This window comes from Bolinopsis microptera, chromosome 12 (assembly GCF_026151205.1).
Source record: "Bolinopsis microptera isolate Bmic1 chromosome 12, MBARI_Bmic_1.0, whole genome shotgun sequence".
Taxonomy (NCBI): Eukaryota; Metazoa; Ctenophora; class Tentaculata; order Lobata; family Bolinopsidae; genus Bolinopsis; species Bolinopsis microptera.
In genome coordinates, this window is record NC_087083.1 from 10,407,158 (window position 1) to 10,433,672 (window position 26,515).

The 26,515-nt window shown below is 37.9% G+C and overlaps 3 protein-coding genes across 7 annotated transcripts; 2 read left to right on the plus strand and 1 right to left on the minus strand.

Moving 5' to 3' along the window:
* Nucleotides 1-95: 95 nt before the first annotated feature.
* LOC134824078 (neural cell adhesion molecule 1-like) lies at nt 96-26,515 on the minus strand. Of its 5 annotated transcripts, none has more exons than XM_063835785.1 (22): nt 26,384-26,515; nt 26,058-26,204; nt 25,546-25,627; nt 24,996-25,122; nt 22,496-22,627; nt 16,598-16,706; nt 9,524-9,628; nt 7,810-7,901; nt 7,182-7,305; nt 6,771-6,847; nt 6,285-6,407; nt 5,926-6,061; nt 5,612-5,739; nt 5,200-5,383; nt 4,933-5,031; nt 4,763-4,833; nt 4,235-4,330; nt 3,984-4,067; nt 3,755-3,828; nt 3,016-3,200; nt 2,773-2,858; nt 96-1,898 (listed from the first exon to the last, which is right to left on the minus strand). In XM_063835785.1, the coding sequence occupies exons 1-22, from the start codon at nt 26,488-26,490 to the stop codon at nt 1,771-1,773; spliced, it is 2,496 nt and encodes an 831-aa protein (XP_063691855.1). In that variant the 5' UTR covers nt 26,491-26,515; the 3' UTR covers nt 96-1,770. The 5 variants fall into 5 exon arrangements, with proteins under 5 accessions (XP_063691855.1, XP_063691852.1, XP_063691851.1 ...); XM_063835782.1 differs by having other exon boundaries at nt 4,751-4,833; XM_063835781.1 differs by having other exon boundaries at nt 4,751-4,833; nt 25,546-25,630.
* LOC134823893 (salivary glue protein Sgs-3-like) lies at nt 258-853 on the plus strand. The gene is made up of 2 exons (XM_063835490.1): nt 258-273; nt 441-853. Exons 1-2 carry the CDS (start codon nt 258-260, stop codon nt 851-853), a joined length of 429 nt encoding a protein of 142 aa, XP_063691560.1.
* On the plus strand, nt 12,473-15,269 carry LOC134824401 (uncharacterized). The gene is made up of 7 exons (XM_063836304.1): nt 12,473-12,626; nt 12,782-12,986; nt 13,181-13,296; nt 13,452-13,609; nt 14,248-14,424; nt 14,638-14,799; nt 15,051-15,269. Exons 4-6 carry the CDS (start codon nt 13,468-13,470, stop codon nt 14,793-14,795), a joined length of 477 nt encoding a protein of 158 aa, XP_063692374.1. The 5' UTR covers nt 12,473-12,626; nt 12,782-12,986; nt 13,181-13,296; nt 13,452-13,467; the 3' UTR covers nt 14,796-14,799; nt 15,051-15,269.

The window sequence follows — 26,515 nt, forward strand, 5'->3', positions numbered from 1 at the left end:
AGTTCCCGGGTTTTAGGTTATATAATAATTAATATTAGGTTATATATTAGTTTATACATTCATGTAAGAGAGAAGGGACAAATAACAAATAACCATTATTCTGAATTTTACTGATGACAATATTATGTTTACAAAACTTATAGCTGATAGTGATAACAAAATTCTACCTGACAATATTAGATATAATCATTACTCCAAAGTGATATTTTGACGAAGATAAAACATAAAGTCGGTTTAACTTTATTAAATGTAATGTAATGTACAATATTCTTGGTATAACTTTAACATACTGTAAAATGTGACCAATATTAATGAATAATGAATGTTTCAGTTCATGGTGAAACTAAAAGAAATGTTTCTGAATCGAAATAAAATGACTTAAAACACGTTAATATTGAAAATTATAGTGAGTCAGAAATAATGAATATATCAAAAAAAAGAGGATTACTGTGACGAACAGGTTACCAAAAATGGTCCACCGCTAATTGCTAAACCAACCACCGCTAAACCAACCACCGCTAAACCAACCACCGCTAAACCAACCACCGCTAAACCAACCACCGCTAAACCAACCACCGCTAAACCAACCACCGCTAAACCAACCACCGCTAAACCAACCACCGCTAAACCAACCACCGCTAAACCAACCACCGCTAAACCAACCACCGCTAAACCAACCACCGCTAAACCAACCACCGCTAAACCAACCACCGCTAAACCAACCACCGCTAAACCAACCACCGCTAAACCAACCACCGCTAAACCAACCACCGCTAAACCAACCACCGCTAAACCAACCACCGCTAAACCAACCACCGCTAAACCAACCACCGCTAAACCAACCACCGTTTAATTTAACTACCTTATTAGACTTTATTTGAACGGAAATTAATTGGAGGCTAGGGGCCCTAGCGTAAATTTCAATGTCCGTTCAAATTTAGCCGGACGTCCACCCCTTGATCGTAAATTTTAATGTCCTTTCAAAATTATTTCCGTTCACGCAATATCCGGTCAAATAACGTCCGGTAATGTATAACTATAACTATTAGTATTACCTAACTTGTACATGATTTAATAATGGGCAACGGTTCACTATTATCATCTTGTTCGTCGCAGTAACCTATCAGCTAAGAAATAAAAGCAGTAAAAGAAGAGGATATAAAATGTAAAACCAGTATTGTTCGAAACCCGTCCCTTGAAACCACATTAACTAGAATAACAAATTTAACAAAATTTCGGTGCAAAATAGTAAGGGGTCGTTCAACTTCACATAATATTACATAATCACTTTTTGGACAATTTTAACCCCCTGCTGTGTCAAAATTACACTAGCGTAATCATTCGGAAACCCCCTCTCCCCCTCGGCTGATTACGTAATACGTGAACGGCCCCTAAATGAAAAATGCTGCATACTGATAAAAACTGTACCAAACATTAACTCAAATCAATAATTTTCCAATTTACGGTTAGCTAATTCTGATTCTGAAACACAATGATGTACAAGCCCTGGTGTTTTTATATTGTTCAACCCAAATTCTGATCATTTAAAAACAATTCGTCAATTTTTGTCTCTAATTATGATATTGCTTCAAACATGAACATCCAAAATGTAACTCATAGTTAATACTTTCTTAGCTTACTGTATAAGATAGCACTGTATAAGATAGCAATGACATTCAACTTCAAAACAAATTTACTAAAATATGATAACCAAATTCAATAATAGTTGCACGTGTCGCGCGAAAAGAGCACGTGCAATATATCGGGTGCCTATAAAGCAGTGTGGCGCAGGGAAGCATCTATCTCGGTGTCGCCGAGGTCGTTGTCAGAGTTTGTATCGGGAAGAGCGGAGTAGATGGGATTACTGGCTCTTCTAGGGGAACGGGGGGACCGTCTACCTGCAAAACACGTGGTGTGACATGAGAACACGTGCAAAACACGTGATGTTGGTAAAAATAGATAACAAAACTATATAATACCAACTTGGTATATAGTTTTTTTAATCTATTTGTACATACTGTTTCCTTTTTATCTTTGCTAGTTAATTAGGATTTTGGGTACCGGGCCATCCTGGTTACCCTAGGCTATGGGCCGTTCCCTTGGCTTATGCAGGTCCAGGTTATCCAACTTACTGAGCCGCGCTCAGTAATATGAAATTCCGCCATATCTTCAATTTAATCGGTCCGTGTGTTTATAAACAAGAAGCCTGGGTCCCCAGGTAACTTTATAACCAGTTTGATGCAATAATAACTATTCAATCGCTAGGACAATAAACTGATCAATCCGTTTCATGTTACGATTGATATCAAAGATTTGCTACAGTAATACCTCACTATAATGCGCAACGAGGGATGAAACTAATAGCACAAAAAACCGCGTTATAACGAGGTCTGAGCTATAACAAGGTATACCACTGCACTGTAGTAACACAGTAACTATTACAGACATATGTATAGAGTTACGGAAATGTGGAATGAAACAAAACACAAATGAAAATATTTGCTCGAGCGAACATTTGCGATAGTGTTCCATACATGATAAAGTAAAAATAATGTGCACGAAAAAGGAAAAAATCACCTACGCAGATGGACTCGTGAGATTAGAAAATATAATATCTGAGTAAGGATTACTTTCAGCATTGGATCTAAAAGCATGGTAAAGTGTTCAAAGGCCCCGGGAAATCAAAAACTTTGTGTTTTGGTGGAAAATTCATCAAGTCGGAGTAAGGGGTCACTCCCCCTGATCCCTCCTCCCTATATTTCTGTAACTTACCAAGTGGAATTACAGAATATCGCTCGGGAGTTTCGTCTAGTAGATTCGACTCATCCGGCTTTCTTTCATTATTTCTCAAATCAAGTCTGGGGGGAATGTCACGTTTTAATATGGAAATGAGAAACATCTTCCACGTTATTTTACTTATAATATTACGTAATCTTACTTTAATTCACATAATATTAGTCAGTCTGGTAGGTAAATTCACAAAGTGCAAATATCTTCTCTTCTAAATAAACTTACTTGAACTGGTTACCGAATCTATTGCTAGAGTTAAGGCGGTTTCCCATACTGCGTTTAGAAATGAAGCTGTCTCTGAAGCGACGGGCGAAGTCAGAATCGTCGTTACCCTGCATTTCCTCATTCACCCAGTCACCGATAATATCTCTAAATGATTCGATATCTCCTTCGTCCTTAATCTTCATTGTCTGTTAAGTTTTAATATTTGGATTATAGATTATAATTAAAATAAGTTATAATTAATAAATAAGTTAGGTAATTAAAATAAGTTATCATGAACAGTGCACGTGTGAGGAGTTAAACGACCGAGCTAAAAAGAGATGGAGGGTAAAATAATGTGAAAAGTAGCACGTGACAAGTAAATTAGCACGTGACAGGTAACTTAGCACGTGACAAGTAAATTAACACGTGACAGGTAACTTAGCACGTGCCAAGTAAATCAGCACGTGACAAGTAAATAAGCACGTGACAAGTACATTAGCACGTGACAAGTAAGTTAGCACGTGACAAGTACATTAGCACGTGACAAGTAAGTTAGCACGTGACAAGTAAATTAGCACGTGACAATTAAATTAGCACGTGACAAGTAAATAAGCACGTGACAGGTAACTTAGCACGTGACAAGTAAATTAGCACGTGACAGGTAAATTAGCACGTGACAAGTAAATCAGCACGTGACAAGTAAATTAGCACGTGACAAGTAAATTAGCACGTGACATGTAAATTAGCACGTGACAGGTACCTTGAGGATGTCGTGAAGATGAGCTGCATATTTGTATTCTTCTCTCAGGTCTGATTTAGTAGACACCTCACCACCTGACAAAAAGGTGGGATATTTATATTTTAGCATATCGAAGAAAAATAAGGTGGTAACATCGAGCTAGATAGGATTAATTAATTAATTAAATATGGGGTATCAAAAAGGAAAAGGCTGTGAAATAAGTGATACGAAAGAACCAATTAACACGAACCACCATCCCTTTGTATGCTCTGAATGTCTTTAATGTAAGTTCTGATAGGTCTTGTGTTTCTGCGCTCTTTTTTAAACTTCACTCCTAAAATTATATTTGTTATTACAAATGATAATATCCATAAGCTCAAATTCCACAAATTCCGAAGAATTAGGGAACACTAATTGTTAAAAGACAGACGTTATCATCCTCATAAACCTAGGTCGAAAAACTATTGATTAATTATATCAATTATTTAATTAATTAATTACCAAGTACGAGAGATAGAGAAACCAGCAACAACACCACAAAGCAGGAGGCCCCAATTATTATGTACATAATCTTACGGTCTTCAACTTTCTCCACCCCTGAAGTTAATTAATTAATTAGGGAAATTAGGTGGTTAATAGATTAATTGAATGACTTAAGTCGATTAAATGACTTACAACGTTTTATTAAGACTGTAGAATCTTGCACTCGGTTAGCTCAGTGCAGTCACGTGTAAGTCACGTGTGAAGTAACAGCTAAGATCACATGTGTGAAGTAACAGCTGAAATCACCTCAAATTATTGCAATATTGTCAAATTTTTTATGTCACGATTACTTTACATGCACGATTAAAAACGCATTTTCTTCCAGCCAGATTTTCAGAACTTGAACATCACAATCAATGCCCCCCTTACAGCCACTAATTAGTTTATTAATTACGGTAATTAACTAATTAATTAATTAATTACGCCATGATAGCATTCCAATTAGTAAACTAATTGTCTATTAGAGACACTTACTCCCAGTGTCACCTTCGCCATCTAAAACGAGACGTGCTGACTTCTCTTTCAGGTACCCTTCTGTTTGTGAAACTGCTACACAGCTGCAGGAGACAATCGGTGACATAGTGAAACTGAAAGTTATATCATCATAATGAAAGTGAAAGTGAAAGCGGTGTAAGATAAAGCGGGTTGAAACTTACTCAATGTTAAGAGCACCCCGCTCTTCTCGCTGTGATCTGGAGACATTTAGCGTTGTGTTGATCACTGTCACGTTTGACTTGTTGAAGGAAAAACTGTATCTGTAAAAATACGGAATACATTAAATTTAAGTGGAAGAGAAACTGAAAGAGAAACTGTACTTGTTAAAATACGGAATGTATCAAATTTTAATCGAGAGAGAAACTGGAAAAACTACAATTTTCAATGAAAAGCAGTGCCATCAAAAATGAAAGTGAAAGTGAAAGTACCTTGAAGAGTCGGTGACGAGTTTCTGGTTCTCGTACCAATAAAGACGAGGAGGAGGAAACCCACTGGCAGTGCAGGTAACTAATGTACTGTTTCTAACAGTTGTGCTAGTTTCCACAGAGTTACTGCTAATCTTATCGCTTATGTCACGTGCTATGTGAACTGATAACTCTTGTACTGGTATGGCTGTAAAACGTGGAAATTGGGTTTTTTAAAGTACCAATATCTACACAAAACTGTTGTACATAAAGTTTCTAATATATACTAATTACTAACTCATATAAAGTTACTAATTATACTAATTATTAAATCATGTAAAGTTACTAATATTTGCTAATTACTAAATCATGTAAAGTTACTAATATTTACTAATTACTAAATCATGTAAAGTTACTAATTATACTATTTACTAACTCATGTGAAGGTTTTTCAGTACAAGTCCCCCATATTCACTTAAACTGAGGCAAGTATAAACGCCATGTGTGCGCGTGGAAGTCGGTATAACCAGTGAATTAGCTGTGCTATTCAAAGTGTAATCGTCCCTGAAGAGAAATTTTTAAAAGTGAAAGTGAAATTGTCAGAAGCGAATGTTTTAATTCGCATTGTCATTGATGAAGATATACCGAAATAAATTACAATTGTTAACACAAAAAAGTAACTATGGTCATTATCAATTGAACTTTAAAAGGGAAACCGAAAGTGAAAGTTGAAATGTAAAAGTGAATTACTCAGAATCTGAAGTCAGCCTGATTCCATTTTTATACCAGAAATTCCTTTTCTGACCCGTTACGGGGCACGATAAGGTAATGTTACTATGGTACAAAGGAATGTACTCCAGCTTCTCTTGGGTTATCTCCAACTTTCCTGCGACACGTGCGCGTGGGTGAGTAGAAACTTCGTTAGACATTTAAAGAATTTAGTACATGATTCAAGCAATGAGGCAAGGTATGCATGGTTAAGCGTATTAAATTAACAATAAATGTACTTTAATAATAATAATAACGTATTTTTATTTTTACATAATAATATAAACGTATTATATAATTAATAATAACGGACAATTAATTATAAAAATTAAATAACGTACGGTAGACTCCAACGTCTTTGAGATAACCAATGGTTTTGGTGGGATTATTACCGGACTCAGCTTTACACTCGTATCTGTAGTCAGTGTCCTGATCCTTCACCTTGTGTAACTCTACAACTCTACCTGGGGTGTGGAGTGATTTAGGGGAAAGGGGGAGGGGGGCAGGGGAATGGGGGCAGGGGAGTGGGGGCAGGAGAGTGGGGGCAGGGGTGTGGGGGCAGGGGTGTGGAGTGATTTAGGGGGATGGGGGCAGGGGAGTGGGGGTAGGAGAGTGGGGGCAGGGGAGTGGGGGCAGGGGAGTGGGGGCAGGGGAGTGGGGACAGGGGAGTGGGGGTAGGAGAGTGGGGGCAGGGGAGTGGGGGCAGGGGAGTGGGGGCAGGGGAGTGGGGACAGGGGAGTGGGGGCAGGGGAGTGGGGGTAGGGGAGTGGGGGCAGGGGAGTGGGGGCAGGGGAGTGAGTGTTGTTGTGACCCACGATCAAACAAACCTTCGTCAGAGGAATTATAGCGGCTGCTTGGTATTCTGCACAATGTGTCCACATCGTCTCCAAATGCCCAATAAACTCTGAAGTTATAATTATTTATTTGGTGAACGTCAATAAAATAAGGCACGTGCGAAGGAGGTCACATTGAAAAGCTGCGAGGACACATTAAAAATCTAAGGTACCACTGCTTACAAAAAAAGAAGACAGACATTTTGCGATCACACTAAAGAGCAGTCATAGTCTTCCATCATAAGACGTTCACATATTACATAATCACTGAGGGGGGGTTTCAATTTCAATGATTACACAATAGCTATGACGTGTAAAACTGATTACGGAGGGGGGGGGGGGTTAAAATTAGCCAAAAAGCGATTGCGTAATTATATGTGAAACAACCCCTAAGCAGACCCTTACTTGGGGATAGGGTTACCGTACGCTGCACACCGTAACACTAACTTTCCACCGACAATAGCTGTCCTCGCAGCTCCCTCGTTGAAAAATGCTTTTGTGGGTGGTCTTTGGTTTGGGGAGGCGGTTCCTGAAGATGGTATCACGGTATTGTCATTATTTTCACGTTCATAACGGTATGAAATCAGGTTTGAGCATGGTGACCCACAAGTCATTTGATTACATACATTTTAAGTATTCTGCATAGTAAACTAGTTTGCAAATTCACACTTTCTCTCGACGTATATTTTGTAGTTTATTCCATTGTATAATTTGTATGTAATTTAAAAGATTTAAAAGATTTCAATTTTTAAAAATCCGCTTCCACTTATCCGAACAAGATTAGACGTTCTGTGATTAATTAATTAATTAATTAATTAATTAATTATCTTCGATTCACATTACACCGGACATTAAACGGAATATTACAAACTTTTTGATAATCGCGTTAGCAAGCACATATTAACCTCACACGAGTTTTGATGAAATAATCTGCGAATATGAGGCGAATATCAAGTGTAAGTTCACTACAATCGTCCAATTGATACATTAATGCTTTGCAAGGTTATCTATACAAATAGTACGAAGTACTAACCCGTTATGCTGACAACAACTCTCTTAACGACGGTGTGTTCGTTGAGATAGCTGTTGTTCACATGACACTCATACGTCCCCTCGTGGCTACCCCTGAGAATACATTATATCACGTGATGTGACATTATATCACGTGATGTGACATTATATCACGTGATGTGACATTATATCACGTGATAGTAAAGTAAAGTAAAGTAAAGTAAAATTTATGACATCACATCATCACACATGTCTACAAACTATCATCGCACTGTGTGAAAAAATATATAATAAATATTTCCCCACCAACATTAATTAATTATCAAATACAATATTTAAAAACAATTTCATCAAAAACATTATCCTATTTTAAAAACTTCCCAGTGGAATAAAGATTTATAAAACGCTTCTTTGCCACATAAGGATGGAACCAAAGATAATTGTTATGTTTCTCTTTATTACTGACATAACTGGCTCCCTCAATTCTTACTAAAACTTCATTAGAAACATTCCAAAAAAAGCAATCATTTGTAATACTTTTAGAAATCATATCTATCTTATATCCTTCTAATCTAATTTTAAAACCTAAAACTGTCACAGAGTTCTTGACGTCCGGAGGGAGTTTGTTCCAATATGGAATAACTCGCTCCGGGAGAAAAGACTTCTGGATATTCTTGACCTTTGTCACACTTTTACTACATCTATTGGATGAAACCAGATTAAGACCTGATCTGCTTGGTCTGAACAAGTCTGAACCATAATCAGTCATACCATTAATAACCTTAAAAGCTTCAATAAGGTCCCCACGTATTCGCCGCTCTGCCAGCGTTGTCAAATTGAGGATTTCCAGTCTACGGCTGTAAGGAAGAGTACCCACCTCATCAATCAGACGGGTAAACCGCCTCTGGACGCTCTCCAGCTCCAAAACAGTCCCCCAACTTCCATGAGCCGCAGGTGGATTCCACAATTGGACACAATACTCAAGATGAGGTCTTATTAAAGCTTTATATATAGCAATCATAACAACCTTTTCTCTAATGACTAAATTCCTTACAATCCAACAAATCATACGATTTGCCTTAGCGATACATGCTTTGATCTGTTCGTTCCAAAGCAGGGAGCTATGGGTAATAACCCCCAAATCTTTTTCCTGTGCAGATACTTCAAGTTCTATACCATTTACCTTATAATTTAAATTAGGATTGTTGTTAAAATTAATGTGCACTACTTTGCACTTGGCAGGATTAAATTGTAAAAGCCAAACACTTTCCCAAACTTCTAATTCTTCGATATCTTCAGCAACACTACCGTGGTTAGCTGCATTACCAATTAATTTAAGATCATCAGCAAATAACTTTATCTTATTCTTTACAAGGTCAGAATATCACGTGATGTGACATTATATCACGTGATGTGACATCATATCACGTGATGTGACATTATATCACGTGATATGACATTACATCACGTGATGTGATTGCATATAATGAACATATTGACACGGGTGCAGAGTTGAGTCTGTACGGAACCTAGTAGTTTCATATCCTTGTTTAACTTGCCGTACAGCAAGGTCATCCACTACTTTAGCCCGTGATGTCATCCTTGTTGGAGTGTGACGTCATACCACACGTGATATTGTGATGCAATAAATAATCTACTACACTTATCAGTAAGATAAAACTAATTGAATGAGCCAATTAGTATTAATGAACCTATAAGCTAAAAAGCTATGTTACCTGTTCAGATTTATAAGGAACAAATATCCATCCTCGGGGTAATAAAATTTGTCGACCATTCCAAAAACTTCTTTCAGTCCGCCTTCCAATTCGTATTTGTACCAACTGAAACATGTTGTTGGTAAATCATAGATTTAGCAAACATAGCTTATGCCTTATAGATAGCGTATCTTTCTAAAGAACTCAACTCAAACGTTTGCAGAAATCGTGGACTATTCAAATCGCAAAACAGATTGAAATTCGTAGTTTGCGTGGTGCGCGCGAAATGAGTGTACGTTTACTTTGCTGACATAACGAGAAAAATTATACGCGCGTTACATACAATTTTGTTGGGTATTGATTAGTAACGAGATCGAAAGCCACCTGCTAGAAGGTAAAAGATTGGTCATGACTCATGGCACATCCATTATTATAAGCTATGTAGCCAATCGGGAAATGAAGGGTCCTCAAACATGAGACGCAATGATCATGTTAAATATGTGTGCTTAACGTGGTCGGAGCAAATTTATCACCCTACGCGCGTGGGGTGGACTCCTGGGGTGGACTTTTATTCAGCGCGTATTTTGTAGCCTGTTCAACTTGACGTTTTGATTCGTTACTATCTCAATGTCACAGATACACAGAATGTGAGGTGATCATCTTAAAGAGAAACGTCTCAGCTTTCACCTGGTGTAAAGTTTATCTTTGTACTCAAAATATAGCTCGCTCAGTGTGCAATAGAAGTTGACAATACAATAACCACGTCTGCGACCGGTCGTCAGATACCGGAGTGTTGCACAAAATTGGGTCCCTAAATTAAAATTCTATGACACAGTTACCATGCAGAAATGTCTAGGGAAGGGGGTGATGCAACGTCAATTAATGTCAATTAATGTCAATTAATGTCAATTAATGTCAATTAATGTCAATTAATGTCAATGTCAGTTTTGCAAAATTTTGGAATACTGACATTAATTGACACGATATTTTTCGACCAGAGATTATGTAGTTCTACCATATTTTTAGCACATTAGAACGTTTATATCATCAATTTATTCACTACTATCACATATGTAAATGTGAAATGTGAAAAAATTCAGATCATTAAACAATAAAACTAAAATAATACGGTTTTCCGAAATTTAATTTTCTTAAATGGGTGTGGCCATCCAAGGGCGTGTTGAGTTATTTGTACAAATATTTAGTCGATGTTTAACTAGTAAATAATGTATTGATAGGACTATCTTGGATAGTAACCATGACAACCGAGTTATCGTTGCTTAAGTGCTGATTTTATCATTAGTTTTTACACATGAACTGTGAATTCTGAACAACCAGTTTTACGTTTACTAATTAGTTTAGTATCATGAGTAGTACAGTATTTAGTTGTATTAGCTTGCATTTCTTCTTGTCGTATTTTTTGTTGTTTTGACATTTTTTGCAATTACATTTTTTGGGTCATATTTCGTAAATTTTATTTCTCTGTTTTTGTTTTAATGTTATTTTAAATTTCTTTCCGTCGTTAATTTTTACACATGTTTAACAATTTTATTACAGAACTGAAGAAGACGTTGTTACGTGGAATGATTATTTCAATTCAATAAAGTTTCTAGCCTAAAGTTTGCTGCTTCAATTTGTTCGCAAGTTAAGAGTCTAAAGAGAAATTCTCCAAGAGAAATCGAATCTTAAACAGCTAACATTAATCCTTCATACTAAAAAAGCCGATTCTAGATATTTTACCTGTATAAGAAACCAATAAAATATGGGCGTGGCCGGTGGGGACCGAAGATGGAAGAGTTGGAAGTTGAAATTTTTTTTGGTGGTCTTTGAACCTAAGGATCAACAGATAAGAACATACTCATAATTATTCAATGACATTTTGTTTTTTTTAAACCGGTCTAACTTACATAGACGTGAATATCTTGAATATTTATCGAATAATGATAATCTCAAATTTCAAGACAAATTAATGTCAATTAATGTCAATTAATGTCAATTAATGTCAATTAATGTCAATTAATGTCAATTAATGTCAATTAATGTCAATTAATGTCAATGTCAGTTTGGGGTTTTTATGGAATACTGACATTAATTGACGTTGCATTCCCCCCCTAGGGAAACATTTGGTGAAAGTTTCAACTCTCTACTATAAAAATAGCGATAGTTATTGAAGATAAACCGTGAGAAACTCCCTCTTGTCGAGATCAACGCTCTAGGAACCTCCCTTCTGTACCACGTGACAACGATTTGAGCGTCACGTGGCCGTCACGTGACAAAAGTGCGCGCATCGGATGGAGCAGTCTCGTGGGAAATCCTGATTGCCTGATCGATCTCGTGGGAAATCCTGATTGCTACGGAAAGGGCTGACAACCACAGTTATTTCCCTTCCTCAATTTTCCAGTTCACTTGCTCAGTGCTGTCAGTTGTTTTTTGTTTGCCCTGCTATATAAACTTCACTCCGTCATAATCCCCTACTCCCCTATCCAATGAACTGTTTCTGTTACAGCTGCCATTCTGTTGACTGGACCCTAACTTAGTCTTATCATTTTCACTTGATAACTTTATCCGTGTGCACTTTCTCGAAACTCAACTTATCTTTGTCAAGACTCAGCTAATCTCAGAACTAAATGTTGCCTTAACAGACTTACTTGTCACTGCACTGGGCCCTCCTTTAAATGCAAATATCATATGAGCAGCTGATCGATTTATTGCTTGAACTGTGCATCCTTTTTAAAAATAAATAAGGTCAATTTTACTATCGTGAAACTTAGTCACTGAAGACAACGCAATCTGGCTGTGCCGGTTCCCCTCTGCCTAGATCACTTAGAATATCCATAGTTAGCAATACTTTTATCGTTTAATGCAGCGATATAGCCAGTTATCAATGCTACATAGTAGATTTTAGCCTGTTCCAATCATCCTTATATCGCGTTAATGGAATTTATGAAATTGCCTAACGTTCAAATCGCTCTCTGTTGTTAGCACCACACTGATTAACTACGATGTTCCAATTTTTTAGAATTATGTCCGACATAATTCTAATTTTTGCTGTTACAGCAGATAGTTATGGTGTAATGGCACGCAGGAATAAGTCATCCCTGTCCTCCAAAAAGCCCATGAAAAGGTATTTGGTAAGCTATGTCTTTTCCAATATCAAATCCAATGTATCACAATCTGTGGACTTTCTACTCAAAAACTAGATTGATTAATTGATAATTCATTGCTGATTGTTCACGCGCCCTGTATGGAAGTATATAAATGGTAATCCGCATACTCCAGGAAGAATTGAAGCAATCTCAAAAGAAAAGAAGGGAATCTGGATCCTTCGTCGGATCGTCAAAGAGCTTAGAGGGGAGCTCTACGCTTCACTGGCCATGCAAAGCAGGGAGAGTGACGGAAGCGGAGGCACTGCTGGCTGCTGGAACGGACATTAACAAGCTGGACAGAACGCAGTTTAACCCTTTCATGGACGCGATCAACTCAGGTAAATCATTCGACCGCCTTAACAATATGGGTTTATTGGTAATAGTAGCAAGAGGTTTTAGTCATGCGTTTGATTACAGCACAGTGTGAAACCCTGAAGCATACGTCGAGCTCTAAACTCTGTTTTGTCTAATAATCAATTATTTGAATATTGAAGGATTAAATTTGGTAACTTGATGATCACACAATTAACAGGACAGGTCGACTGTGCTAGATGGCTGCTGAGGCAAGACGGTTTAAAGCTTCAGACCGAGATATGGTCGTTTTGTAGGGAGAGGGTGCTAGAGTCATTGCTAACAGCTTAACAGAAGGTAAAATCCTGAACTTTTGTTCATTGATTAAAAATCACCATTCAGACATACAATCGTTCAGATGTAAAAATTATTTATTCACTATTTTGGATTACATTTAGTTACAGGACTAACATGCGACATCCGTCGTTGACCTTTGTCTTTAATTCAACAAGGTAGGGAGAGCGATCCATGGCTGTCCCGATAGACCCACTCAGACTCCTGCCGGAAGATACTCCTCCGGTTGATCCAGATGAGACAGTTCTAGCAGATGATCAGTTACAGACTGAAGAACATATCCCACAGATCAATGCGTCAACATCTGCAAATGAAGGTACTTCAATCTGCTCTTCTTGTATATGTCTTTGTGCCTGCGTCTGTGATTGTACTGAAGTGTACTCTGTGTGTTTGTGTCTGTGTCTGTCTTTGTATCGTGTGTGTGTCTCTGATTGTACTGCGTGTGTCTGTAATTGTAATGTAGTGCACTGAAGTGAACTATGTGTGTTTATGTGTGTGTGCCTGTGTGTACTGTGTCTGTCTGTGTGTCCGTCTGTGTCTGTGTGTGTCTGTGTTTATGCCTGTGTCTGTGTGTCTATGTCTGTATGTGTTTGTGGGTGTGTGTCTGTGTGTCCTTGTCTGTGTGTAACTGTGTCTGTCTGTGTGTCTGTCTGTGTGTCCGTCTGTGTCTGTGTTTATGCCTGTATGCCTGTATGTCTGTGTCTCTGTGTGTGTGTGGCTATGCCTGTATGTGTTTGTGGGTGTGTGTATCTGTCTGTGTGTGTGTGTGTGTGTGTGTGTGTGTGTGTGTGTGTGTGTGTGTGTGTGTGTGTGTGTGTGTGTGTGTGTGTGTGTGTGTGTGTGTGTGTGTGTGTGTGTGTGTGTGTGTGTGTGTGTGTGTTCTTTCATAGAAGTTGTTATTTCCAAGATGCGAAGTTCGAAAAGCTAGCATTTAGTAATAGACGAATTTTGCAGCTGATATCAGAATCGACATGATGATGGTACTACACGAGATGCTCATGGAAAAGGTCTCCGTTTGCTTTCCTCCTCCCACGAGCAGTACAAAGTGTGGGTTCAACTTTAATCTGATAGAAGATATCGTATGCGGAACCCAAGCCCGGCCATGTCTGTACATAATAACGAAAGAAACCGGTAAGTTTCTAATCATGTAAATGTTCGGCCGAACGTTTGCATTCATTTTAGACTAGTGACGAAAATCAACAATCGTTTGCCAGTTTGGTTTGCAAAATCGACAAAAAATAGTCCATTCCCCATGGCCATGATATTAGAATTCTGCCCGTTGAAATCGGCCACTCTGATTTTTATCATTGAACTTCACATTGATGACATGTTCATTCTCTACAGGTTATGCTGCGAGGGCGTTTACCTCGATAGATGTTGAAAATGCCCACAGCATTATAAATCATTTGGACCGCCGAGGGGTCCAAAACTCCTCAATCGAAGAGCTTAGTAGACATGCCAGCAACCTACAGAGACTTCAAATTCTCAGGAAACCTCTCTAGGACGGTAATACATTAACTTGTTTAGTTAATAAATTTAATAAGTAGATTTTGAGTGATGATTACTGAATACAGATATCGAGCCTCGAGGTACCATAAAAAGGGTATATAAACTTATCACTTATGCTTATATGCTTATACTATCAATGAATATCAAATCGCCTTCTCTAGTTATCAAACCCAACATAAGTTAAATCTCTGCCTACAAGGACTATTTGATATTTACAACAGACCGAGTGAATGTCTCAATCTTTTCAGGAAGCTTTATACTCCGACATCCACAATTTACCACGCCCCTGAGATCGACAAAGGTCTTTCTGATAGATTGACTTCCAGCCAATTCGATCTATCGAAGCCGAGTGGGAAGAACAAAGAACTGAAACCCCATGGTCGCAACGATGCTCCTCGCGGACAAGGGAGAGTTAGGGCCATCGGTGGTCACAAGACTGGATAATATTTATTTTTTAAGCGTTGAGGTTGTCACGAGAGCGTACTGTAACGGGAGTCGGGACTATCAGATTTGAGTGATTTGATTTTGTGATTTGCAGTTCACGTGATTTTATTGTGATTTTAGACTGTAAAAACTATAAAGGTTCAAGTTGAACTATCGTCGCCATGATTATGTATTTTGGAACTGTTCACGTTGAAATTGCTTCGTTAATCAGCAGTCTTCCTTGGTTACTTTCTACTGTGTAATGCAGCTACGATCAACGATACTTAGCTAGTACATTCATAGTAACACTAATTGCACTGAGAAGAGTAAAAAATTTGAGCTTTGACGGAATAACATTTCCTTGTTTTTAGATACGGTTACTACTCTAGTGAGGGGTTCATAGCTGATCATTAAGGTCTTACTCACAATAATTTGTGCTCTGATATTGGCCGTACTGACGGCTGTTGAAAAAGCCACTCCGTCAGATGCGCGCCGCAAGAGTCCACCCCTGTAGACCCCACTACGTACAAAATTTGAAATTTTCCCAAAAACTTCTGATTAAGCTAGTTTGTTTTCAATAACTTTTGCAATATTTACAGTAGACCCTTCAAATTTTCACCAAATGTTACTCCAGACATTTCTGCATGGTAACTGTGTCATAGAATTTTAATTTAGGGACCCAATTTTGTGCAACACTCCGGTATCTGACGACCGGTCGCAGACGTGGTTATTGTATTGTCAACTTCTATTGCACACTGAGCGAGCTATATTTTGAGTACAAAGATAAACTTTACACCAGGTGAAAGCTGAGACGTTTCTCTTTAAGATGATCACCTCACATTCTGTGTATCTGAGACATTGAGATAGTAACGAATCAAAACGTCAAGTTGAACAGGCTACAAAATACGCGCTGAATAAAAGTCCACCCCAGGAGTCCACCCCACGCGCGTAGGGTGTTTATTGTAGGTCAAATAGTCCTATTTTTGATACCCCAGTAAATTTCACCTCCCGTCGCAGTTCAGCTTTTGAGCTGCATTCCTATTTTCCTGTTTCTAGTTGTCATGATAGAAAAACACATACTCTTGAAAATCTTAAATATTCTGTTCGAACGGTGGTTTATAAATCGATCCGTTTCAACTACCTTAGTTCGTATATTTATGGCGGGTAAAAATATGGCGGATTTTTCAAAAATTATTATGCCATAAATTAACTCGGCGGGTTTCATTATGGCGGGTTAAAATAAAAACATGGTGTACTTTTCGAAAAACAGCCAAAATTTAACCCGCCATAATTAAACGAACTAAGGTAATTAAATTAAATCGATATTAAGCTTAAGGTAATGTATGTATCTATAAACTGGAGGAAATCTTACGTTGCGATCGCTTGAGGGTAACTGTTGGGCAAGTCACAGTTCAACTTCGCCATTGATAATCCACTTCTGAAAGTCCTCTCCTGTACCACCACAGCCGGCTTTTCTAAATCTGCGAAGATTAACGTAATGTGACGTCATATCACGTGTCATGACGTCATCCGACCAAGACAAAGCTACTTGTCTATGTTACTGAAGGAAGTTGGAAAAAACTCTAAAGAGGAACTGCGAACCCTTTTTAGAGGTAGTAGTAGTCCCAAAATTTCAAGTTGGTTGTTTACAACTAAGCCGAGTTATGACCCTTTTAAGGTCTTTCGGATACGTGATCTCGGCACTTAATCAGTGATTTCGTCACCCAATCAGTGATGTCACCGGGAGCTATTCAGTAGCGGGCAATAATGAGCCTCATTAGGCGGTACCGAGCATGTTGAGGGATGACGATCTGATCACTTTAAGTGAATACTTTTTTATTGAAATCTTTCAAATCAATCAATTACATTTACACAATGAATGTATTTAAACCTCCTATAAAATCAGATTTTCTAGGACAAAATGTATGTAATCAAAGGACCTGAGGGTCACCAAAACACAGATGTTGAGAGCAAAATGCACCTCCTGCACAAGTATGGGCCCACGGAAATCGTGAATTTCAAATAGAATTTCAAATAGAATCACACAAAAATATCAAAAGCAATCAAATCATATAATAAAGTGAAATCCATGATGTGATGATATGCACTAAAATGAAATATGAGAAATACAGACAACAGGGATTTAAGCTCTTATGAACATATTGTTAGCTTTAGGTAGACTGCCTCACATCTCTGTCTCGAGGGAATAATCTAGATCATAATCAAAGTCCTCCGGCAGAATTTTATCCCACATGTAGGAGTAGAGGTCAATTTGCTTTTGAACTCAGAAATAATCTCTATCTCACGTATAGCTAGAGGAATATGATTCCATTTGGAATGGGTCCTAAAGTAAAAGTTCTTAGCAAAAGCGTTAGAGCTTGCTCGTGGTAAGATTGAGCTTACAAAACATAAGGGGTCCATGTGGCTATAACCTTGAGTGGCCTTGAAATGGTTGCAAATATGAGGGTAAAGTGACAGGTATTTTGTGACTTTTCTTAAAATCAAAGAAATTCACGTTATAGCGCTTCGGCTCTTCGGTTGCTGTCCTATGAGCAGGTTCCAACCAATGCAATCAGACTATTGATCATGTATCCGCCAGATCTTAAAATGGTCATAACTCGGTTTAGTTGTAAACAACCAACTCGAAATTTTGGGAAAGCACTTCTATTATCAAACCACTCAGTTAGGAACTCAAAAATGGAAATTTTTGAGTTCCTAACTCAAAACGTTCAGGAAATTTTAGTTTTACCCATATCTATGTTCTCTGGAATTTTTAGGCAATTCTGATACCAAGTAATTGAGTTATTAAAGGGTTGTGTGTGGGTAGTTACTTTTGGGCCACCCTGTACATCAAAAATGGTAACTTTTAGTGAACATGGTGAGTAAGGTACATCAAAAGTAGTAACTTTTGGTGATCATGGTGACTAAGGTGCATCGAAACTGAGCTCTCGGTATCGTCGTATAGTACCAGAATACACATTCAACATTTCAATTTGATATTTCGAAAGCAAAACATTCAAATGGTGAAAAATTGTGTAAAATGGTGAATGATTTTTATGGTGAATCAAGTTTCCAAATTGTAAAATTTCGCCATTTTTCACCATTTTTCACCATTGGAAGCCCCCATCCGAATTCTAATGTAAGTCATTTTCTGTACCATTACTGTTAGCTTTTACATTTATATACAAAAACTAAACTATTGTTGCAAAATTTGTTTCTAGATTTAAGACAGATTTTCGGGAACTTGTTGTCCTTCAGCCGACCATTAACAAGACGTAGACCCCCCGGCCCCCTTAACTAGTATCGGTACAAGTTATAATAACATAAACCCGCCACGCAAAGGGTTTATATAACAGATCATCCCGCGCTAGCGGGATGATCTGATAAACACATACGAGTGCGCGCAGCGCACGAGTTTTGTGTTAATATGTAATCCCGAAGCGCCAGCTGAGGGATTACATTTATTTAGCCCTGAGCGTGAAGTGTTTATGGATTATAATTATCTCCGGCGATTTCGACAAGGGATTTATACTTTAGAAGAGAGTGATAAAATAGTTTTTATTTCGGAATACGGGTCTGATTTTAGTAATATTTTCATTTCTATTTTCAAAGTCATTGAACATTGAAGTCACGAGCAAATCTGGATGACTGAAGCCAAGAATTAAATTTGTTTAGAGCCCAGTTGTTGACTCTAACTGTACTGTCCGGAACACGATTGGAAAGCAGTTCATCAATCTGAATGTCAAACCGATCTGTCATAGTGGAGCAATAGCTTGAACGTTAGCAGGAACAAGAGCTGGAAGGAGAGCAAGCAAAACAATACTATTTTTAGGGCACGGACAAGGGTAGCTGGCTAGTCGCCAACTTCTCACGCCACGCGTTGGAGAAATTCCAAGAATTAGCTGCCTTGGCAACGTTCCCAGGAATTTGCGTGTAAAAGAAGTGGACGGTTACGATGTTTCATATCACGTGGTGCGCTTTCGTGTCACGTGGTATAGACTCGGCGTATGCTATTGGTGGCACGTGGTACGCACGTGACGCGCCCACGTGATCGCGCGTCTAACTGTTCTACTATTATCGAGTTCTAATCAGCAGTATCATTGATTATTGTAAGTCGGAGAATTGAATAATAAACATCAGTTACGACTAAAAAGCGGGCCGGGTTTATACAAATTTCCGGGGCGGGATGATATCACCTTGAGATGTTTATCTAACAGCGGGCCGGGCTGAGTGATAATATGATCCCGCGTCGAAATCCCGGAGATATTTATAAAGTTATAAGCATCACGTGTCAATACAATTTGTGGTATCTGCATCAATATTATATGTTTGACGTAAAATATAACCATAAGCCTTCGAATTACGTTTATATTCATCTTCATGCCAAAGAATTCTGAAAATATTACGGTCCAGATAGAAAAAGAGGAAAATATACATATCTCTACTATAATTCAGAAAATTCTGTACACTGTACGTACGACCGCCCACGTGCAAATTAGACGAAAAATAGAAATTTAGGTAACAACCAAAACGTTCCATAGCAACGGTGTTTTAATGCACACATGCACCGTGCACGTGCAAAGATTGTTTTAACGTCATTTTGATCGGTTTTGTGGTAATTACGTTGTGTTTAAAGTGTTTTATATTTAAATCGGCTGTATCTTCGGTTGGGATGGATATTTTTGATGCGATTAAAACTTTCTTTCAAAGAATACTACTAGCTTCGTCCCTGTTACCACGGGCTTTCTAGTATTATATAATATACTGTTTTGAAACTTATTCGCCTACATTGTTACTGATCCTAAGCGGAAATTCGACACCACGGTTATTTGATTAACGGAAATTCCACACTCGTAAACAGCCCCAATGACTATTGACTACACATGTGACTACACATGTGACTACACATGTGACTACACATGTGACTACACAGTACACATTTGACTACACATGTTATTTATACGGAACCAAAAATAACAGATCCAAGGTTATTCGTTATATATCAATTGATTTTGCATTTAATCTTTACAGTACACCCTAGCCTGTTATTTACCTTACATTATATCATTATATTAGGCTACACAACAAGAGAAACGTGTACAACAACGAGTCAGTAATGTTATACGCAGAAATTGTTAATTTAAAACATACGAAAATGTATTCCATGCGGATTCCAGTACGAACATCTTGAAATAGGTGGAAAATCGTTAAATCTTCTTTATAGTCAAAACAAATGTGGTCCACCAGAACCCACTTCTATGAGAGTCCTATCTAATTCTAATATCTGGTCATTCGACTAATACTGGGTGAATGGGTGCTAGCACGTGATAGTGAATTTTATTGGTCAATAGTGGAAGCTGATTGGCTAATCGCTGTCACGTACTACTCCGCAGTACACACACACACACACACACACACACACACACACACACACACACACACACACACACACACACACACACACACACACACACACACACACACACACACACACACACACACACACACACACACACACACAACCTTCATTACAGCTGTGGGTGACGTCACATGAACCGTTAGATCACGATAAAGTGATCTAACACTATGATCTGGATACACCATGATAATTGATATACAGGTGGGGGAGGTGGTTCACATTCCTCTCTAACACGTGACAGCGTTAACAACCAATCAGCTTCCAGCATGGACCAATCAAAACACAGAATCACTGCCACCTTCCCGCCAGTATGAAGATAAAGAGATACTATTACTGATATATATTATATATTAACAATTGCATTACTGATGTATTATATATTAATAATTACTGCATGTACTAACATATTGCTGGCAACACAAGGTCATCATTACGTAATGTAAATTGTAAAAGTTGTTGTTTATGGGGGTTAGGTTACATGAGTGTTAGTGTTAGTTGCTACATGTTACTGTGTCACTGTGTCAGTGTGTCAATGTGTCACTGTGTCAGTGTGTCAGTGTGTCAGTGTGTCAGTGTGTCAGTGTGTCAGTGTGACAGTGTGTCAACTGTCAGTGTGTCAGTGTGTCAGTGTGTCACGGTGTCAGTGTGTCAGTGTGTCAGTGTGTCAGTGTGACAGTGTGTCAGTGTGTCAGTGTGTCAGTGTGTCAGTGTGTCAATGTGTCAGTGTGTCAGTGTTTCCCTGTGTCAAGTGTGTCAGTGTGTCACTGTGATACTGTGTCACTGTGTCACTATGTCACTGTGTCACGGTGTCAGTGTGTCAGTGTGTCAGTGTGACAGTGTGACAGTGTATCAGTGTGTCAGTGTGTCAGTGTGTCAGTGTATCAGTGTGTCAGTGTGACACTGTGTCATTGTGCTAAATTGTAAATTATCAGACGCAATTATTCTGTTGGGGCTTGATTTACGGAAATTATTTTTTAACTTGAAAACAATATAAGCTTTAAAAAACCTACTCGATTTACGATGATATCATTAAATGTATATGATATAATAATACTGTTAAAATTACATCATAGGCATAATAGAATATAGATACGTTTAGAAGCCTGATAGATTTAATTACAAGACAACTTAAATGTAACTAAAATGTAACTAAAATATAATTACAATATAATTACATTTTAATTACATTTTAATTACAATCTCTACTATAATTCAAAGAATTATTTCTGATGTCTGTATGTACGACCGCCCACGTGCAAATTAGATGAAAAATAGGAATTTAGGTAACAACCAAAACGTTCCATAGCAACGGTGTTTGAATGTACACATGCACGTGCAAAGATTGTTTTAACGTCATTTTGATCGGTTTTGTGGTAATTACGTTGTGTTTAAAGTGTTTTATATTTAAATCGGCTGTATCTTCGGTTGGGATGGATATTTTTTAATGCGATTAAAACTTTCTTTCAAAGAATACTACTAGCTTCGTCCCTGTTACCACAGGCTTTCTAGTCTATAGTATAATTCAGAGAATTATTTCTGTAGAATGTATGTACGACCGCCCACGTGCAAATTCGGCAAAAAGCAAAAGGTTGCAAAGTAACCATGGTAACGACCAACGAGGGTTGAAACGCGCACATGCACGTGCAATGATTGTTTTAACGTCATTTTAATCGGTTTTGGTAATCTTTTTTGTTGATATTACGTTGTGTTTAGTGCGAGCAACATTTCAATCGGCTGTATCTTCGGTTGTGTATGATATTTTTTGACTCGATTTAAACTTACTAACAAAAAATACTATTAGCTTCCTCCCTGTGACCACGGGTTTTCTAGTACATTATAATTAAGACTCACAGAGTAACTCCAGTTTGGCAGGCTGGCTCCAATACTTGTCCCCTGACAAACCCTCTTCTGTCACCACACAAATGTAGTAACCACTGTCTTCACGCGTTGTTTCAGTTATCACGTACTCGTTATTTGATGATCCTGTGTGTTTAAAGCTGTTAATTGGTTAATTGATAGGTTGATTATTTGGTTGATTGATTGGTTAATTGGTTAATTGATAGGTTAATTGGTTTATTGATCATAACAGTAATTGAGTAATGAGCAACTGATAGATAATGTCAACATAATATATGTATTATTGGATGATGGTATGGAAAACAAGCTCACCCAAAAGATGATACATAGACGAGAATATCTTTAAGATATTCATAATATACATTATACAATGTACATCGTAAACTAAAGATTCAGCCGTTGTGTGTGAAAGTGTGGATGACCGGGATGCTTTAGGATATCGGATATTCAGAGCTTACATAACCATGATAATTGACGACTGATTGACGACTAATTGACGACTTATTATACGATGCTTGTAGTCAACTATCCTCAAATCCTGCACACATCGTACTTTAAGATATAATTTATTTATTAAAAACAGTAAAAAAGTAAGTAAGTAAAGTAAGTAATGAACACTGGTGTAACCTACAGACTTGATAGTCAAATGTCGTTAAATAAATCAACTTTTAATAAATTTGTACACCATAAATTTGTAACATATTCTAAATCAATATGGCAGTATAAGTACTGCGACTGTTTCTGATGTAAATTTCGGATGAAATCGTGTATTGCGACAGGAATCGTTAACGTTTCAGTGTCAACTGTCACTACATCGTACTCATTACTCATGTTCTCAATAAATAATTTAATTATAGTTGCGGAAATAGTATACATATTTATATAGTAGGTGAACCTTGCAGAGAAGTGAGATGCCCTGAGAAAAGTGTGCAGACAACATACAAGTTTGTGTAGATTGGATACATATCAGTTTGTTCACAAAAATGTGGATGTACACTGTGCAATGTGCAGTTAGAATTGTTCTTGTGCAGGCAAGACGTTTACCAGGTTAAGGCTTTTTCTTGCCATGAAAGTGTGATAAAGCTGCTCATAAAAGTGTGATAAAGCTGCCCCTGAAAGTGTGATAAAGCTGCTCCTGAAAGTGTGATAAAGCTGCTCCTGAAAGTGTGATAAAGCTGCTCCTGAAAGTGTGACAAAGCTGCTCCTGAAAGTGTGACAAAGCTGCTCCTGAAAGTGTGATAAAGCTGCTCCTGAAAGTGTGATAAAGCTGCTCCTGAAAGTGTGATAAAGCTGCTCCTGAAAGTGTGACAAAGCTGCTCCTGAAAGTGTGACAAAGCTGCTCCTGAAAGTGTGATAAAGCTGCTCCTGAAAGTGTGATAAAGCTGCTCCTGAAAGTGTGATAAAGCTGCTCCTGAAAGTGTGATAAAGCTGCTCCTGAAAGTGTGACAAAGCTGCTCCTGAAAGTGTGATAAAGCTGCTCCTGAAAGTGTGATAAAGCTGCTCCTGAAAGTGTGATAAAGCTGCTCCTGAAAGTGTGATAAAGCTGCTCCTGAAAGTGTGATAAAGCTGCTCCTGAAAGTGTGACAAAGCTGCTCCTGAAAGTGTGATAAAGCTGCTCCTGAAAGTGTGATAAAGCTGCTCCTGAAAGTGTGACAAAGCTGCTCCTGAAAGTGTGATAAAGCTGCTCATAAAAGTGTGATAAAGCTGCCCCTGAAAGTGTGATAAAGCTGCTCCTGAAAGTGTGACAAAGCTGCTCCTGAAAGTGTGATAAAGCTGCTCCTGAAAATTTAGATTTTATCCGCACAATATCTGAACAATACAGCATTCTTACATTCTACATTCCCCGCCCTATCTACTCAAAGTATAGTTATATTTCGATTTCTAGTTACGTAGTTACTATATGACTAGTTACTTAATAACTATATAAATAGTCACTGAGTAACTATAGTGTGCAGAGGAACGGAGGCCGAGGGGAGGTCTTACACAGGATGTACCGCATGAAATATGACCTTTTTCCGCTTTGATACCTTTTGACAAAATCAAACTTCATGGTTATTTATAGCTTAAATTAAATATAGTCAGAAATATGATTTATTTTATTTATAATAATGGCTAAAAACATTAATTAATAATTGAAATAATATGCTTAAAAAAAAGCTACCCTTTCATATGTATATTTGGTGACCATCCCTTGATGTATTAGTACACTGACTTTATTACAATGATTTGAGGAGTGCACTGACTGTATTACAATGATTTGAGGAGTACACTGACTGTAAGTCCGTACTGACAACATGAAATGTCAGCGGTAAATTTCACACACAATATTACAACAAGTATTGTCAGACCATCATAAATATTAATATATATATAATATAATGATGAGGAAATACCTGGAATTACCTGAAAACTCCTGCAAAATACCTTGATACTCCTGTAAATACCTGTAAACACCTGAAAACACCTGTAAATACCTAAAAACTGCAATAAATACCTGGTAATTTAGAGGGGATCCAGGGAGTGACCGAGAATTTGCTTACATACGACTTATACCATTCGTATTTGAGGGAGCTATTCCCTTCTGCGTGACAGTAAAACTTCACTGTTGATCCCAAACTTTCCTAATATAGGAAGTGAATAATAAATTTAAGTCACATTTTTTACAGCAATTTATCGGTTAATATCTGGGTCAGCCATATAATATAAGAAACTAAAGATGATGCTGTAAAGGATGCTGAGTCTACAATCATGATGATTGTAGACTCATCATCAATACATCAGCATCAATACATCAGTCAGGTTGGTAAATTTATTCTTCGTAAACAATAATTTTATTTGGGAGAAAGTAAAAAGCTGCAGTAAATCGGGGTTTTGATAGTTTCAACATTACATGTTATATATGTATGTTTTAAGCCCTATTTGGGAGAAGGAAATGGCCTCGGTAAATCGGGGTGCGGTAAATCAGGTTTTACTGCATTTAGTTCCAAACAGCTGCCTGTTAAAATAAAACAGCACTGCTTGTTTGAAGATGAAAATACACTTACCATTTGAGATTGAGGTTGTCTAATGAACTTGAAAGGAATGTAAGGAAACGCGTGACTAGAAATACTTGTTGATCTCTTGGACCTGCTTGATATACTGTGTTAGGGTTAAGGTAAGCAGGAGGAATTTGGTCTGCCTACCATCAGAATAAATCTAGAGTTGTTTTTGAAAGTGCTCAGCTTACAATCGTCTCATTGCAACTAGTCATTGTTGACGGAGTTTGTTACATCTATTCCGGACGAACCTCCTGTTACTGGATATTGTTGCCAGAACGGGAATTCGTTATTGAACTGGAGCGCAGAAAAGACAGCAACTTCGCTGCACGGGTGGTCAGCCGTTCTGATGACCCGATAGAGGATCTATGAAGCAACCCCAAGTAAGTAAGTAACTATACCTTGAAAGTTGGTGACAAACAACTTTCTAATCTTTCCGTTTCGTCATAACTTTTCAACGTACAAATCATTGTGCACATAGGATAGGAATAGGAAAAAACATGATAGGAAAAAAGTCTCACCGTTCGGGGGTATTGGATCGAATGTTAAGGTTGTATTGCAGAGGTTCTGCGTGTAAATCGGTGGTATCATACCCTAGACTTTGTAACCACCCACAAATGGAGACATCCTCACCAACAAACACAGGACAACTCTCTTCGCAGGAGACACTGCAGATTGTAACTGATTGTAGATTAAAATTTGACGTTTAAAGTGGATGAGTTGATGGATGGATAATGATAACTGAATCAAGTGACTAGTAAGAAGCACAAGAATACATCCGTGTGAGTGCTACCAGAAGGTTGTATTCTATGAGTATTAAGGTCAAACTTTGAAAGCAATATTTTACCTGCATTTTTCGCCAACGGAGCATATATCAGCTGCTGTGTCACCACATTTTAGTTTTACAGCTAGGGCTAGCTCTGCAAAACCTACGACAAGCCACAGTAGAAACATTCATTACATAAGCTGAAAATAGTTG